The 18,692-nt window shown below is 43.6% G+C and overlaps 1 protein-coding gene across 2 annotated transcripts in view; it reads left to right on the top strand.

Annotated features, from left to right (window-relative positions):
• LOC129701614 (janus kinase and microtubule-interacting protein 1-like) overlaps window positions 1–18,692 on the top strand; it is a 320,171-nt gene that overhangs the window by 300,428 nt on the left and 1,051 nt on the right. For both annotated transcript variants that reach the window (XM_055642935.1, XM_055642929.1), the window contains 2 exons: window positions 14,044–14,109; window positions 14,407–14,448. In XM_055642935.1, the coding sequence (XP_055498910.1) occupies window positions 14,044–14,109; window positions 14,407–14,448 (108 nt within the window). The remainder of the gene's footprint in view (window positions 1–14,043; window positions 14,110–14,406; window positions 14,449–18,692) is intronic.

Raw genomic sequence — 18,692 nt, 5'->3', positions numbered from 1 at the left:
ACTTCCTTAAAAGCTGCTCACCTCCAACATCTTCCATGTTTAATGAAATAAATTATAACATTAATCAGGGCTACTAACTCTCACGCTTTGAGCGTGAGGCTCACGCCCTCAAGCAAATTCTCACGCCCTCACGCTGATCAGAAATTTCTCACGCTCAGTGGTGAGAAATGTTGTACTCAACGAAAATTTAAAAACTCGGATAAACTGCACGGTCCGTGGGTGTTGGAGAGCCGGGGCTGAAGGAGGGATGGGAGCAGAACCAGCAGCGGGAACAGATGCGGGGAGCCGGGACTGGCGAGTGTTTGCGGCGCTATCGAGTGTTTGTGGGGCTGACGCTGCAGCTCCGGCCATGGAGCACTCCGGACAGTGCGAGTGTCCCGGGACGTCGGAGGCGTTGTGCCGCTGCCGCGAGAGTCTCTGTGCCGATGGAACAGACTCTCAAAGGGAGGTGGAGAGAGAGATAGAGGGGAAGGAGACAGGGAGACAGTGGAGAGAAAGATAGGGGGTGAGATGAGAGAGAGGGGAGAGACAGATGGGGCGTGAATGGAGAGAGAGAAGAGGGAGAGGGGGGAGAGAGTAGGGGGTGGGGTGGGTGGGGGGGGGGAGAGGGGGGAAGAGAGAGGGAAGAGAGAGAGGAAGGAGAGGGTAGGAGAGAATGGGAAAGAGGGGTGGCAAAAGAGAGGGGGAAAGAGAGAGAGATGGGGGGAGGAAAGAGAAATAGGAGATAGAGACAGAGGAGAAAGAGAGAGGGGAGAGAGCACCAGGGGGAGAGTGAGGTGGGAGGGAGAAATGGGGGAGAGAGAGGGGGGAGAGAGAGAGAGAGAGAGAGCGAGAGAAAGAGAGAGGGGAGAGGAGAGACAGAGTGAGGAGAGAGTGTGGAGAGAGGGAGAGAGAGAAAGAGAGAGAGAGGGGGGGGGGCGAGAGAGAGGGGGGAGAGAGAGAGAGAGGGGGAGAGAGTTAGGAGGAAAGAGAGGGGAGAGAGGGAGATAGAGAGAGAGGACGGGAGAGAGAGAGAGAGAGAGAGGGGGAGAGAGAGAGAGGGGGGGAAGATAGTTAGGGAAAGGTGAGGGTCGAGAGAGGTAGTGGGAGAGAGAGGAGAGAGAGTGAGAGAGGGGACAAGAGAGATGGAGGGTGAGGTGGGGGGAAGAGAGAGGGAGAGAGAGGGGGAGAGAGGGGAAGAGAGAGGAGAGAGAGAGAGAGGGGGAGAGAAGAGAGAGGGAAGGGGAGAGAGTGAGAGGGGAGAGAGGGGGAAGATAGTGGACTTCAAATGGGGGTGGTTGGTGAAAGCATCCTGCTTGCCTGCTAGATTTTCACACTAACTGCAGGAAAAATGTTCCCGATGTTGGGGGCATTCAGAACCATGGGTCACAGTTTAAGAATAAAGGGGGGGGCAGTTAGGACTGAGATGAGAACAAACTTTCTTCACCCAGAGAGTTGTGAATCTGTGGAATAATCTGCCACAGACGGCAGTGCAGGCCAATTCACTGGATGTTTTCAAGAGAGAGTTACATTTAGTTCTTGGAGCTAACGACATCAAGGGATATGGGAGAAAAAACAGGAAAGAGGTACTGATTTTTGATGAATAGCCATGATCATATTGAATGGCAGTGCTGGCTCGAAGGGCCAAATGGCCTATTCCTGCACCTATTTTCTATGTTTCTATGCTTGAGTATATGGCAATAAAACTCGATCACTTGATTTTGAAGCATTCATGCATGGTGGAGGTATGATGTAGTCATAGAGTGATACAGTGTGAAAACAGGCCCTTTGGTGCAACTTGCCCACACTCGCCAACATGTCCCAGCTACGCCACCTGCTTTTGGTCCCTACCTCCATACCTGTCCTATCCATGTATCAGTCTAATTTTTTCTTAAATGTTGGGATGGTCCCTGCCTCAACTACCTCCTCTGGCAGCTTGTTCCATACACCCATCACCCTTTGTGTGGATAAAGTTACCCCTTAGAAAGTTACCTCTTAAAAATACTTCATATAAAAAACATTGAAATCATACTTCTACAGTGCACTAAAACATGATTTTAATACATCAAATTTCAAAATGTTCCTACCCTGGGAGGGGGGACACCCTTCTTCCACACCCTCTCCCCACTCGGTTGCTCCACTTTCTCACCGGGTACCCCCAAGGCCAGTGATCAGTGATCGCACAGCCTCCCCCCTTTCGAAAACGCTCCAATCCAAATTAAAGCATATATATTGCATTCAAGTGTACGTTAATAGACTCGCTACAGTATGCACCATATTGCACAATTTCAAGCTGAAAAATGCAAATGTTCCGTATCAATGGGGAGGGGCACACCCCCCCCCCCCCCCCCCCCTCCCCCCCCCCCCCCCCCCCCCCCCCCCCCCCCCCCCCCCCCCTCCCCCACCCGCACCCCTCCCCCCCTGCCCCCGGTCGCTATACTCCCTCAGGCTTGGTCTCTCGCAATTTCTCACTCCCAACGCTCACCCAATGTTGGCAGCCCTGCATTAATTCTATCCACAAGAAACATCTCTGGCTAATTCCAGATCCGCAAGGGTGTACTTGTCAATGGCCTCATCATTACAACCTGATTGCATTGTCAGTGTACCTCATAGTTCTTATTGTTTTGATTTCAATAGCAGGACCACAGTAACCAAAGGGCTCTTATCATTATGGCTCAGCTTGACAACCTGCCCTTTCATGTTTTTTTCTCTAGATGACAAATGGCTGCAAGAACACAAAGTGACTTGGCCAGATTGTCATTTGTCAAATTGATGACGAACTTTTATTTCATCCAAATTGTGCCGGGAGCAATCATTTTTCTTTCCAGTGGCAGTGTTGTGTACTGAGCACTTTCATTGATTTGGTGATGAAAGACTAGTCTAGTCCAAGTTCTGCTTAAACAGTTGTATCGCACACGCCACTAAGGAAATCAGTGGAGCTGGATTGATTGCTCTGCCGCTAACCCACAATTAAAGTACCGCATGAACTAGCGAGCATTTTGCCAACTCTGACAAGTTCCTCTCTCAGACTTTTCTTTGTAATCAACAATCCCATTATCCTGACATCGTGGCCCCTTCAAATATGAATCATGCCTTTTTCAAGTTCCTTTATGGTTCAGCAATGAAATAATTGATTTGATTTTGCTTGAGGGTGCCAAATCTTTGCAGTAAATGTTATTTAAGAAAGGCTGTCATTTTAGTTGTGGTATCAGTAAACATGATACGGCAATTCATTTTAAAGGCAACTTGTATCGCCTATTTGTAAGTGAATAGAGGGAAAATGTTTCGGAATCATTTTTCTTGAAAATGCAACTCTTTAACTCAACAGGTTACGAGCAAAACATTTATACATTTACAAATACAGTTATGAATTACATTGAATCATTGACCAATTTTTCCGAAGCAGGTAACCCAGATGTAATAGCCAGCAGCAAGGCTTGAGCCTTCAAATTAAGGTGCTTAATTTTTAAGTAAGGCCACTGAAAATCAGCAAGAGCAACTGGATGCGTGGGATGTGAGTGGGGGAGAAGGCAGCACATGTGTCTCCCCACATTCAATTGGATTGAGGTGCTTACAAATTAATATTGCAAGAATTGATCATGGAGTATCAAGTAGATTAGGTGATTTGAAGACCTATCAGACAAAGAAAATAGAGAAATAAAGCAATTCAGTTAAGAGAAGGAAAGGAAAAGTTCAAAAAAATTGATAATTCTGAAATCTCCAAAAAATTAATACCCTAAAGGAATGAGACTATACTTACATTAATTATTTTTTAAATCCCATAAAATATATTTGGCAATAATACGTACTTAAACTTCATTCAAAACATGTCTAGAGGGAAGCAAAATGTTTCATTTATCATGAATTTAATTGGCATCTGCCTCACAAATACAATAGCAATGTTTCTCCATTCACTTCAACTGCAAGATATATTTACCTGAAGTAAATAGTGGAGCAGACATTCAACTTGAATGTTTGAGATTGTAAATATAATTTTAACCACATACTTGCACTTCAACCCAACTGAAACTTCTGCATCTTCTTTGCATAAATAATAGCAAGTACAATCAGACACATTATTATTCTGACTTGTAAAGCAAAAGTAATAATTCCCTCATTAATAAATTAGAGATATATTATAATATAAAAAATAAATACATAAATAAATTAAAGAGTTGTAATTACTCATGCTGCCAAGTTGATACATGGATCAATCTAAATAAAACTAGCTGTATTTTCCCATAACAAGTCACGTCACAATTAAAAATCCATTGTAAAAAAGTTACTGAAACTCTTTATTTTAACAGATTACACTTTATGTAAATTTACAGACCTTTTTATTTATACAGATTACAAAGCAGGCATTGTTCTGTTTCCCTCAGTACAAAATAACACTGAATGATTCTTCATTGAGTTCCTCGATGTTACTTCCTGATAAGTAACATACATTCAATATTGCACCAAAATGTCCCATTGTAGCTGACGAGAAGACCATATGCAGATTGGACATCTATATTCTGCATATAAATCTGAAGAAGGGTCTCAACCCAAAACGTGACCCATTCCTTCTCTCCGGAGATACTACCTGTCCCGCAGAGTTACTACAGCATTTAAACCAGCATCTGCAGTTCCTTCCTGTACATATATTGTTTAACAGCTCTGTTTGGACCACGAGTATGACCCTGAGCTTCCAGCCATCGGTCACTTTACTTCTCCAGCCTCCTCTCTGTCTGACCTTTCCACCTTTGGTCATAATCTGCAAAAGTGTGAGGTAATATGTTGAATCCTGCAGGTCGTGGCCCACTCGTCAAGCACGTACCCTGCAATAGACCTCACAACCGTGCCACCCTTCTCCAGTTGTACCCCTCCCAGTAGGCTTGAGGCTGCACCATTGTGGCCATCCTGTTGAACTCTGGTCTTTGCAAGGCCATTTCACTCTGGTGTTCAGTGACATTTAGCAAAGGTTAAAATAGCCGATTTAAAAAAACCTGAATCAAATAACAGTTTCCTTAAAAACAATGCTATTAAGTAATTGAAACTTTAATATTATGTATAATAAATAAGCGATCTTCACTTTGTACTGAAAGCTAGTGGTCCCTTGTAGCCAACCATGTTACAATGAATGCAATGTATCTGGTCCCTCAGCCTGGATAATTACAGAACCTCCCAGGTTTCAGTGGCCATTGTAAGAGATCAGATGCATCTGCATCCAATTTTGAATGCATTCCTTACTTCTACACCAGGGACGTGTGGTCAGGGGAGGCAGAGGCTCACCTGTCATTCTCCCAATGAAAATAGCTGTTAAGAAAAGAAAAGAAAAATAATAATAAAATAAAATAAATATAAGGATTTTTCCACTGATCTGTTATAAATGTCATTTGTATATGAATCCAATCAATTTTTATAATAAAAATCACCAAATTTGCGCAGCTCCGCTGCAAATAAAGGCAGAGAGGAGCGGTGAGGCAGCAATGAGCTGAGCCTCCCCTCTGATTGCGCAACCCCTCAGAAACTGCATGGAGCACGGGCAATAAGCGTGTGCCTGTTACTATCTCTATGTATGTCAGCAATGTAATGTTTGTAAACCCCTTCATTACATGTCCTTGCCTTCCATAGTCCAGGTAACTTATTTTGCATATAAATATATTAAATTTGTGCTCGCTGGTCTCACACAAAACTGCAATGAAAAAGCTCCAGGGGAGTCAGCGATCACATCTGCCTCACAAGGGGGCGTGTCTTGAGCCCTGTGTTGGAAGAGTGAGCGTCAATTACGTAGGCTCAGCACATGTAATTGACGCTGCCTCACTCTCTCTCCACGTTAGCTAGCTTCAGCAGCGGTGGCGCTGACTTTCCAGCCACGGGCGGCGCTGACTGGTGGATTGATTCTTTGATTTGTAGCGGCCGATTTGGAGGCTCTGGGCCGCTGAGAGCTCCTAATTGGGCCCCACGCTGGAGTAATCTACTCTCGGATCGGGACCCCGGCATCCACACCCGCCGCCGGCCCTCCCCCTCCCTTCTCTCCTTCCATTCCCTCCCTCCCTTCCCATCTTCCCTCCCTTTCTTCTCTCCTTCCTTCCCTCCTTCCTCTCTCTCTTTTCCCTTCTCTCCTTCCCTCCCTTCTTTCTTCCTTCCCTCCCTCCCTTCTTTCTCTCCTTCCCTCCCTCCCTTCTTTCTCTCCTTCCCTCCCTTCTTTCTCTCCTTCCTTCCCTCCCTTCTTTCTCTCCTTCCCTCCCTCCGTTCTTTCTCTCCTTCCCTCCCTCCCTTCTTTCTCTCCTTCCCTCCCTCGCTTCTTTCTCTCCGTCCCTCCCTCGCTTCTTTCTCTCCTTCCCTCCCAGACACATACACCACGCACAGAAAACTACACACACACACACACACACACACACACACACACACACACACACACACACACACACACACACACACACACACACACACACACACACACACACGACTAACACACACACACACACAACTAAGTTAGGATGGGGTAGAAGCCAGTGCCTCCCCAGCCATTGACCTCACCACACGTCACTGTTCTACACTGCAGTGTGCAAATGTGCTTGTCCAGCTGTGTTCACTATAGTTATTCAGTGAATCTCAAGCATATATAACCATATAACCATATAACAATTACAGCATGGAAACAGGCCATCTCGTCCCTACAAGTCCGTGCCGAACACTTAGTTTCCCCTAGTCCCATCTACCTGCACTTAGACCATAACCCTCCATTCTTTTCCCATCCATATACCTATCCAATTTATTTTTAAATGATAAAATTGAACCTGCCTCCACCACTTCCACTGGAAGCTCATTCCACACAGCTACCACTCTCTGAGTAAAGAAGTCCCCCCTCATGTTACCCCTAAATTTCTGTCCCTTAATTCTCAAATCATGTCCTCTTGTTTGAATCTTCCCTACTCTCAATGGGAAAAGCTGATCCACGTCAACTGTCTATCCCTCTCATCATTTTAAAGACCTCTATCAAGTCCCCCCTTAACCTTCTGCGCTCCAAAGAATAAAGACCTAGCTTATTCAACCTTTCTCTGTAATTTAGTTGCTGAAACCCAGGCAACATTCTAGTAAATCTCCTCTGTACTCTCTCTATTTTGTTGTGTATTCCATGAGCTCTAACCTTGTGTGGGATTTCATTGAAAACTTTCTGAAAATCTAATTACATCACATCCACTAGTTCTCCCCAATCTATCAATTAGCTTTAGATTTTAGACTTACATTAGGCTTTAGTGATACAGTGTGTAATCAGGCCCTTCGGCCCACCAAGTCAGTGCCGACCAGTGATCACCCTATCCACTAGCACTATCCCATGCAATAGGGATTCTTTTCAATTTTTACAGAAGTGAATTTACCTACAAACCTGTATGTCTTTGTAGTGTGGGAGGAAAGCAGAGCACCCAGAGAAAACCCATGTGGTCACAGGGAGAACGTACAAACTCTATACAGACAGCACCCGTAGTCAGGATTGAAACCGGATCTCTGGTGCAGTAGGCAGCAACTCTACTGCTGCACCACTGAGCCACCCCAGCTGACAGTGTGTTCTTGCCCAGTGATTCCACTATTCCCATATATACCTTCTGAGTGCCCATATTTTCTCTTTGCTATTCCATTACCATCCCTCTCACCACTTTGTCATTTAATTTCTAAATCTTTTTGTTCATCCTCCTGTTATAGGAGCAGAATTAGGCCATTCAGCCCATCATGTCTACTCCGCCATTCAATCATGGCTGATCTATCGTTCCCTCTCAACCCCATTCTCCTGCCTTCTCCCCATAACCCCTGACACCCGTACTAATCACGAATCTATTAATTTCTGCCTTAAAAATGTTCATTGATTTGGCCTCCACAAACCTCTCTGGCAATGAATTCCGCAGATTCAACAAAGAAATTCTTCCTCCTTTGCTTTCTAAAGGTACATCCTTTACTGAGGCAATGACCTCTGGTCCCAGCGAGTACAGGCTCAGTGCCGTCAAACACCCATCGTATATTAATAAATCATTCCTGGGATTACTCTTGTAAACCTCCTCTGGGCCCTCTCCAACTGTAGCATATCCTTCCTCAGATATGGGGCCCAAAACTGCTCCCAGTACTCCAAATGTGGTTTGACCAGTGCTTTATAAAGCTTCAGCATTACATCCCTGTTTTTATATTCGAGTCCTCTTGAAATAAGAGCTAGCATTGCATTTGCCTTCCTTACTACTGATTCGATTTGCAAGTTAACTTTTTGAGAATCCTGCATCAGCACTCTCTGGACCCTTTTCACCTCCAATTTCTGAATTCTCTCCTCATTCAGAAAACAGTCTACGCCTTTATTCTTACTACCAAAATGCACGGCTCCATTCTTTGCTGCGCTATATTCCATCTGGCACTTCTCAGCCCTCTCTCCCAACCTGTCCAAGTCCTTCTGCAGAGTCCCTGCTTTCTCTGCACAACCTGCCCCTCCACCTATCTTTGTATCATCTGCAAACCGTCAAGGAAAGAGCGTTCACGTCGCAGCCCTGCTTCCACCAAACTTTCCACCACCACACACAAGGAGCGACAAGACAGACACCATTGTATGCAGATGCCGAGAAGTGTGTTCAGCTCTGGCTGAACAACTTCGAATCATGTGTGTGGACTCGATAAGAAGATCTGCAAGCCACAAAGCCTTCAATTCCATCATCCGAATCATTGATATGCAATGTGAAGAGTAGCGGCCTCAGCACCGGCCCCTGCCGCACTCCGCTAGTCACAGGCAGATTTTCACATTCTATTGTCGGATCATCCATCTGAAGTGTACATTATGTTTCTCTTTCTCTTAAAGATAGCGACTCTTAAACATAGTGGTGTCAGGGGATATGGGGAGAAGGCAGGAACGGGGTACTGATTGGGGATGATCAGCCATGATCACATTAAATGACGGTGCTGGCTCGAAGGGTTGAATGGCCTACTCCTGCACCCATTGCCTATTGTCTATTGTCTATTTCCACAGATGCTGCCTGACCCGTTGAGTGTTTACAGCATTTTCTGTTTTTACATTTGAACCCAAATCAAAAGTTGCTAATGCTCATCTAACAACATAAGGATATTCATTAATTATCTGAATAATCCCGCTGAGCAATGTTATTGCCAGTGAAATATTACTGAATCTCTAGATAATGGAGCTGGGTGTCGCTGGTCAGGTACAGCTGACCACACCACCGTGATCATTTTCAAAGTCATTCTTAAAAATATTTGTTGGACTTTACCTCCTTGTCCCTTGTCTTCCCTGCCCTGTCTGCCCTTGGCTTGTCAACATTTATCCTGGATGCCATTGGGAAGGCTAAACATTTATTGTTAATCTATTGTGGCCTTGAAAAGTCTCCCTTTGGCTTTTTGAACGTCCTGGGCTGAAGGCACCCCTAATGTGGTGTTAAGGAGCGGGTTTATGAAAATTAACCCATCTCCAAGAAGGAGTGGGAGAGTTTGTACAATCTGAGGTGGTACGTGGCCTGGAGGGCATCCTGGAAGTGATGGTGTCCCCACTCTACCTCTGCCCTTCTAGATGGCAGCAGATGTGAGTTTTAGTTTACTTCAAGGAAGATTTTTTTCTGAGAATTGATTAAAAACGGCTCTATATTAGATTAAAATGCTCTATATTGATTAAAAACTGCTCTATATGGCTAATCTGGAAGAATGCAGGACAAGGACTGGACTGATTCAAAGCCTTTATCCTATCCAACGGCGAAGTAAAAGGTCTGAATTGGGCATAAAATTCTCACAGTGGGGCTTCTCGTATCATTCGGCCACATTGGAACTCCTTAAATTCATTCCCATTTAAGGAGATGTGTTTGACTGATCTTTTGGAGTTCTCTGGGGATGTGGTTACTAGAATAGATTGGAGAGAACCAGGCAATGTTATGTATTTAGATTTTCAGAAAGCTTTCAATGAAGTCCCACAAAAGGTTAGAGCTCATAGAATATATTGTAAAGGACTGGGAATTGGTTAAAGGACAGAAAGCAAAAGACTGGAATAAAAATAACACTGGCTACTGAATCATCCAACCACAACCAGAGAGCAGTGCTGAACTACTGACTACCTCTTTGGTGACCCTTGGACGATCCTTGATTTGACTTTGCTTTACCTTCCACTAAACATTATTCCCTTATGTATTTATACACTTTAAACGGCAATTGTATTCATGTATTGTCTTTCTGCTGACTGGTTAGCATGCATCAAAAGCTTTTTACTGTACCTCAGTACTATGTGACATGAAACTAAACTGAACTGAATGGACTTTTCAGATGAAAGATCCCCAGCCACATCAGCTGCAAGATACAACACTCTCTTGGAGAGCACCATCACCAGTTGTATTATTTAGCATCTCTTGTTCGCTCTGCCGAGTGGTGTACAGCAGTGATTTGTGCTTGGGGGCATGTTGATCAAGAAAACAACTACAGATATTTAAGTAATTAAACCAAATCATAAACACTTCAGAATTTACCTCTAATTTAATTTAACTATACTGCAAGTCTGCAAAGGAAATATCCATTTTTTAAAAGAGTACAGGGATTTGAGGAGGGCTATGGGGAATTAGCACAGACGAGGGATAGGTCAGTATCTGTAATCTGATAAATAATGACTGTGATTACTTTTATTGAAGGCAACTAACATTTTGATTCAACTGAGAGTGAAAAGGGTCAGGTAACAGAGGACATTATCTTTAACAATATGAAGCAGAACACATCAAGTTAATAATGAATGGAAGACTCCCGAATGAAACATTGACTGTGACATTGAGATGGTGAAAGAGGTACAGAACAGTGTCGTTGTAAATCAGGTGTGTATTCCAGAAGACAGGGATACCCTGAGAAAATACTTTGCTCACTTGACCACCTTAGTGCTATTTGGGGGAACTTGTTTTGTTTGCCTGAAAGCTATCTGTCCAAGTGACATGGTTGGTGGGTGCATTGAAAAGAGTGAGTGTTAAGTCCAGTTCAGGCTAACCCCAAATTTGATTCAAGGCTTGTGTTGAGTGTTTGCCTGTTATCACCTGGAAAGGATTTTGTAAATTGCTGATGAGAAGGTGGAGCAAATAAAAATGATTCATGATTAACACAGTATTAGTGCAAATGGGGGATTGGTAGCTGGCAGGTACTCAGTGAACCAAGGGCCTGTTTATAACTGCAATATGCATTGCTGTCAGCTGGACTGTGAAGTTGTAATGCTGACACCTACTTCCAGAGTGTGATTCTGTTGACTCCCAAGGACAATATTAATGTACATTAATTTGTCTGTGGGTACTGATAAATATGATAAATCTGATAAGAAGTGAATCTGATAAATATTATTCTGTTGGCAACTGGTCAGATTGACTTAGTGATCATTGAAAAAATTCCAAATCATTGTTTGTGGAAATACAGCTGTGGCAAAACAGTTAACAATACAGACATTAAAAACAATTAAAGAAGAAATATTTTAAAAAATTGCATTTTTACTGTTTCACGAAACAGATATTTTATGGTGATCCTACTGCTAGTGGTATACACAAGTATGTGAAAGAAACGTTATTGAGAAGTCTGCACAGAGTTTTAATTTCAGAGTTGAGATTGACTTGGGCTGTTTCGGGATAGTCAGCATTGTTTTGTAAGTGGGCGATCATGTCTCACAAATCTGATTACATTTTTTTGAAGATGTAACCAAAAAAGGTGATGAGGGCAGAGCTCTAGACATTGTCTATGTGGATTTCAGCAAGACATTTGACAAGGTTCTGCAAGCTAGGCTGCTCTGGAAGGTTCGATCGCATGGGATCCAAGAAGAGCTAGCCGACTGGATAGGAAATTAGCTTCATGCAAGGAAGCCGAGGGTGATGGTGGAAGGTTGTTTTATGGACTTGACGCCTGTGACTAGTGGTGAGCCTGAAGGATCAGTGCTGGGAACATTGCTATTTGTGGTTTACATCAACAATGACATTGTACAAGGTACGATTAGTAAGTTTGCTACTAAAGTGAGCAGTATTGTAGATAGCAAACATGGTTATCAAAGATTGCAGCATGACCTTCGTCAGTTGGGCTAGTGGACAATGAAATGGTTAATGGAGTCTAGTGCAGATAAATGTGAGGTGTTGCATTTTGGGAAATCTAACCAGGGAAGGACCTTGATAGTAAAATGCAGGGCTCTGGGGAGCGTTGTTCCAGGATGATCCAGGAGTACAATGGCATATTTGCTTAAATGTGGTATCAAAGGTAGATAGGGTAGTCATTTCACTCAACGAATACATGACAAATAAATCTGACTTGACTTGACAAGAAGGCTTTGGCACTTTGGCCTTCATCAGTCAGGGTTTTGAGTATAGAAGCTGGGATGTTATGCTACAGCTGCACAATGCACTTGTGAGGCTACAGTTGGAGTATTGTGTTCTGTTTTGATCACCGTGTTATAGGAAATATATTGTTAAGTTGGAAAGGATGCAGAGAAGATATACAAGGATATTGTCGGGACTCGAGGGCCTGAGCTATAGAGAGAGGTTGAGCAGGGTAGGACTTTGGTCCTTGTTGAGTGGAGTTCTTGTAAAGGTGTATACGTTCATGAGGGGAATAATAGGATAAATGCACAGAGCCTTTTACCCAGAGTAGGGGAATCAAGAACCAGAGGACATAGGTTTAAGTTGAGTGGGGAAAGATTTAATTGGTACCTGAGGGGTAACTTTTTTACACAAAGGGTGGTGGGTATATGGAACGAGCTGCAAAGGTGGTGGGTACATGGCACGTACTATCACAACATTTAAAAAACATTTGGACAGGTGAGGTTTTGAAGGATATGGGCCAAATGCAGGCAGGTGGGGCTAATGTAGATGGGGCATCTTGGTCAGCGTGGAGAAGTTGGGAAGAAGGGCCCGTTACCATGTTGTATGACTCTATGACTTTAACAAAGGATGTCATAAGGATTACTGTAATACAGATCTGAAATATTAACAGGACCATTCTTTATTCTTTACTTATTTTACAGTAAAATATTGTTGTAACCCTTCATCAGCTGTTGAATTGCCTTGCCTGTTTTCAGGAATATGGGAACACACCTCTCATTAAACTTAATAATGACCAAGTGCATTCCTTGCACTGTAACAATTGTGAGGGTGATTATTTACCTTTGCTCTAAGCTTGTGTTCCCATGGCAACTCTGTGCACATGAGCTTCCTGGTCCGGAGGTGCACGAGGAGATTGTTTGTGCTTGTGTCTGTTTGAACAAAATCATCGTTGGACACGAGACTTGGAGGCAGAGGGAGCGAAAGCAGACAAGAAAGGTTGGTTAGTTTAACTGTTCTGACTGATAGATGTGTATTCTGCTCTTGAAAAGAAACAAGGCCTTTTTGCCTGAAGAAGCTGCTATTCATATTGTTGCAATGTTTGCTCCTCTTGTCCAGGGCATTAGCACGGTTTTAGACCCAGAAAGGAAAAAAAAACACGGCTTAAAATACAATTGCATTTGTTTCAACACTTGAGTGGTTTTTAGCTAAGCAGCTGGTGAGGGCACTGGCCTTTGTTCCCAGACAGATTATCTACTTAAATCTCCAATTTTTCAGAGCACAGAACACGATTGTGTTAACCTGGTAGTAATGCATTTTGGTATGCCTGGTAGAAAGCCCCTTGCTCTTTCTGTTGTTAATAAAATGGTTTTACTTTGAAATTGGGCATTGGTTGCTATTACTAATATAAAGGTCTTTCTAAAAGACTGTTTAAGAAAGAAAGTTTTGATCATATTGAAGGCCAATTTGTGGTACTATATTTCCAAATGTTTGCTCACAATTGATTCTGGTGCTGTTTACAATAACACTTCATACCTCTGAATAAGGAAATATACCTCTCAAGTAAATTAATACTCTACTGTTGAGAAATCTCCAATTATTTTGCAGTTAATGTAGAAAATGGACAATTAAAATATTTTATATAAAACTATAAATGTATAACATATTTCCCCCTGTAAACCTATTGGAGTAATGATGATGTAGGAATAGATTTTGGTTGTTATATTGGCATTTGCAACTTATAGGATCTGCTATGTAGTTCCTAACAGGTTGATATCTCTTGCAGAGAATTAGAGAACTGGAAGACAAGATAGAAATCCAGAAAAGGCAAATCAAAGAAATAGAAGAAAAGGTGAGCCTGTGATAGTAATTTACAATGTTATTATTATAAAATCATTATCTAATTTTAAAATGGATTTTCAGCAGTTATTTCATTGTGCATAAATCTATTATTTAAAACTTTAAAATATTCGCTGATTATCGTCTGCAGGAAGAAAAGTTTGTTTACTTACATTAGAAGGCTTTCATCTCGAACTAATATTTTTCTCTTCTTTAAACCTTTCTTCTCCCCTATCCCACTTGTTACCTTTACGTTCTGATTTATGTTTATGTTTTCAGTTTTTGTTTTTATTTCTGTTTTTCTCCTTAGCTTTTATTCTCTGGCCCTGAAAGCCAGTCTTCAGAAGCACAGGTTAGTGGCTATTACTTCTTATAACGCAATCCGTTCAGGTTTATTATTATCACAAGTACTGAGGTGCAGTAACAAAACTTTGCTTTGTATACCATCCAATAAAATTAGATAATATATATATTTAAATACAATCAAGTCAAACACAAGGCCAATAGGTAGAGCAAAGTGGAAAATGCAGAGGGCAGAATATAGTTCTCAGCATTGAAGTGCATCAATTCCAAAGACCAAGTCCAATGTTCGCAATGTGATAGAGGTAAATCGTACAGTACCCCAGTTAATGGAAGAAGTTCATAAGCCTGATAACATAGGAGAGGAAGCTGTACTTGAGTCAAGTGGTGCTTGCTTTCAAGCTTCTGTACCTTCTGCCTGACGAGAGCAGGGAGAAGGAATGAACAGGGTGGGACATACCTTTGATTATGTTGGCTGCTTTTCCGAGACAGTGTAGATAGAGTCATCGGTGGGTATCGGGTCTGTGTGGTGGACTAGAGCACACCACAACTCTGCAATTTCTTGTGGTATTGGGCAGAGGTGTTCCCAACCCAATACAAACTTACAGTATGTTTTATATGGTGCATCCATAGGAATTTGTGAGAGTCATTGGAAACATAGCAAATGTCCTCAGTCCCTAAGGAAGTAGAAGTATTGGTGTGCCTTGTTGGCTGTCACTTCAGCGTGGCTGTGTTTTTCACACACAGTTGTGAATCTGTGGAATTCACTTCCTCAGAAGGCAGTGGAGGCCAATTCTCTGGAGGCTTTCAAGAGAGAGTTAGATAGATCTCTTAAAGATAGAGGAGTGAAGGGATATGAGGAGAATGCAGGAACGGGGTACTGATTGTGGATGATCAGCCATGATCACATTGAATGGCGGTGCTGGCTCGAAGGGCCGAATGGCCTTCTCCTGCACCTATTGTCTGTTGTCTACTGACCATCACAGATCATTGGTAATGTTCAGACCAAGAAACTTGAAGCTCTCAATCATTTCCCCTTCGGCACCATTAATAGAGATTGGGACATTTGCTGCACCATTAAATTGTTTTACTATTGAACTTACGTACTGATCTACATTAATCACAACCCGAATAAACCTTCTAAATTCGCCATGAGTCTTATTTTTATTCTTGATGTTTTCATTAAGTGTTCCACCCATTCAGATCAGAGATAATATTTCTGATCCAATAACCAGTGTCCAGAATTCCCCTTCTGATGAGTATAGCTACTTAAGAAATGTTTATGTTGAGAACTGATGTATTGCAGGTTATTCTAATGCAAAAAGGTGAGGTCTCTAAAAACTGATACCATTATATGAAGCAGGAGAGGTCTGCTTTGGTGAGAATTGACAGGGAGTGGGGATGGTGATTAAAGATGTAGTGTGTAGGAAGGAGCTGCAGATGCTGGTTTATACCGAAGATAGACACAAAATGCTGGAGTAACTTAGCTGGCCAGGGAGCATCACTGGATAGAAGGAATGGGTGATGTGTCGGGTCAAGACCTTTCTTCAATAAGAATATATGTCCAAAAAGTGCACAAGTTTCATAGTCATTTGCCAATGGATACTGGGACATGCAGTGTCCCACTATGATGAGGTGCAGCACTTGGACACTTAGTAAGAAAGTAAGTAAGTAAGTAAGTAAATTTAAATTATTGGGCACATTTAAATCAACTTGCGTTGAAACCAAAGTGCTTTACATAGAAGAAATAATTAAGTTTCCGTACATCCATAGAAAAATAAAAAAATATATAAATGACACAACACATTATGGAATTCAACATGAACGTCCCCCCACAGCAGAATCAAAATATTCCACTGTGGGGAAAAGGCATCAGAAAGTTCAGTCCTCCTCCTCTGTGATCCCCCGAGGTCGGGGCCTATTGTTCAGGCTTCACACTTGGTCAGGTTTCCAATGCTCATTTGAGAGGCCAAATTAAAATTCATTGATCACCTTGAGTTCAATTCAATTCAATTCAACTTTATTGTCATTGCACAGATACAAGTATAGGTACAACGAAATGCAGTTTAGCGTCTGGTCATAGTCATAGTGCAAGATAGTAGAAGTAGAAAATAAAAATACAGAATAAGCATACAATAGAGTAAAAGAGTACTGGTTAACAATGTGTGGAATGTGGACGGATTAGAAAAAAACTGGTACATAGGCAAATACTGTATACAAATGGGAAAGACTAAAGATATCTAGCGACAGGACTCCGAGTTCAGCAGTGTAATAGTGTTGTTGAAAAAGCTGTTCCTCAGCCTGCTTGTGCGAGACCTGAGGCTCCTGTACCGCCTCCCTGATGGGAGGAGGGCAAACAGTCCATGGTTAGGGTGGGAGGGGTCCTTGATGATTTTCCCAGCCCGTCTCAGACACCGTTTTCGGTGGAGGGCATCCATGGCAGGGAGCGGGGCACCGATGATGTACTGAGCGGTTTTCACCACCCGTTGTAGTGCCTTCCTGTCCGCTACGGTGCAACTGCTGTACCGTACCGTGAAGCAGGTGGTCAGGATGCTTTCGATGGTACAGCGGTAAAAGTTGGTCAGGATCTGGGGGGACAGGTGAGCTTTCTTGAGCCTCCTCAGGAAGTAAAGGCGCTGCTGCGCCTTTTTGATCAATTTGGTGGTATTGAGGGACCAGGACAGATCCTCCGAGATGTGTACCCCGAGGAATTTGTAGTTGGAGACGCGCTCCACCTCAGTCCCGTTTATGTGGATGGGGGTATGTCTGCCCCCTCTGATCTTCCTGAAGTCAACAATAATTTCCTTTGTCTTCTTGGAGTTGAGGACGAGGTTATTGTTGGCACACCAGGCTGTCAGGTGCTGGTGCTGGACCTCATCCCTGTAGGCTGACTCGTCGTTGTCACTGATCAGTCCTACCACCGTGGTGTCATCGGCAAACTTAATGATGGCGTTGGAGCCATTCTTAGGGATGCAGTCATGGGTGAAGAGGGAGTAGAGGAGAGGGCTGAGCACACAGCCCTGTGGCACGCCGGTGTCCAGTGTTATAGTGGAGGAGGTGAGGTTGTTGATTCTAACAGACTGCGGTCTGTTGGTGAGGAAATCCAGTGTCCAATTGCAGAGGGAGGTGGAGATGCCAAGTCCGCTGAGTTTGGTGATCAAGCTGGCGGGGATGACAGTGTTAAAGGCGGAGCTGAAATCAATGAACAGCATCCTGATGTAGGTGTTATTGCTGTCCAGGTGGGTCAGGGCAGAGTGTAGGGCCGCCGATATGGCGTCCTCTGTAGACCTGTTGGTCCGGTAGGCAAACTGATGGGGGTCCAGTGTGGGGGGGAGGCTGGCTTTGAGGTGAGCCAAGATCAGCCGCTCAAAGCACTTTGCGATGACAGGGGTGAGTGCCACTGGGCGGAAATCGTTGAGACTCCCTGAGGCTGATTGTTTGGGAACTGGCACGATGGTTGATGTCTTGAGGCAAGTGGGGACGACACCCTGGGCCAGTGAGAGATTGAAAATGTCAGTGAAGACCAGGGATAGTTGTCCAGCACATGCCCTGAGCACACGCCCAGGGATGCCATCGGGGCCGGCAGCTTTGTGCTCATTCACTTTGCTCAGTGCACCTTGTACAGCAGAGGTGGAGAGACTGTGGGGTTGTTCGTTCGGGGGTGGGGCAGCTTGGATGGCTGGTGTTTTGTTGTCCTGGTCGAAACGAGCATAGAAGTAGTTTAGCTTGTCAGGAAGGGAGGCCTTGTCTGGGGGGAGGTTAACTTTATGGTAGTCGGCAATGGATTTGATGCCTTGCCACATGCGTCTGGGGTCGGAGTTGTTTTGGAAATGCTCCTCGATCTGCCGTTTGTGATTGAGTTTAGCGTTCCTAATTCCCTTTTTCAGGTTGGCCCTGGATGAGCTGTATCCCTCAGCGTCGCCAGATCTAAAAGCGGCATCGCGTGCCTTCAGCAGGAGTATGACCTCTCTGCTCATCCACGGCTTCTGATTAGGGAAGGTCGTGAAAGCAGGGTGAAATGTTGAACAGAATATGTCTTTTCCAGTGATCTGGGAGCCAGCAAGAGCCCAAATGGATCCTGGCTTTTTAAGAAAGTCTGGCCTCAACCTTTCTAAACCCCACTGCCCCCACATAGCTTTTCACGTCTCTCTGCCCCCTCTGATTGTGGAGATCATATTTCTGAAACCCTTATCCTTGAACTTGTAAAATTCTTGGTCCACTCACAGTCTTGCATGCAAGTATCAGAGATCTTGAATTGTCAGTGCAAAGCTTTTATGTTTTGTTGTATTGAGTTCA

Source organism: Leucoraja erinacea, chromosome 1, assembly GCF_028641065.1.
Source record: "Leucoraja erinacea ecotype New England chromosome 1, Leri_hhj_1, whole genome shotgun sequence".
Lineage (NCBI taxonomy): Eukaryota > Metazoa > Chordata > Chondrichthyes > Rajiformes > Rajidae > Leucoraja > Leucoraja erinaceus.
The sequence above is the reverse complement of the archived record's forward strand: the minus strand, read 5'-3'. Positions and strand labels throughout refer to the sequence as shown.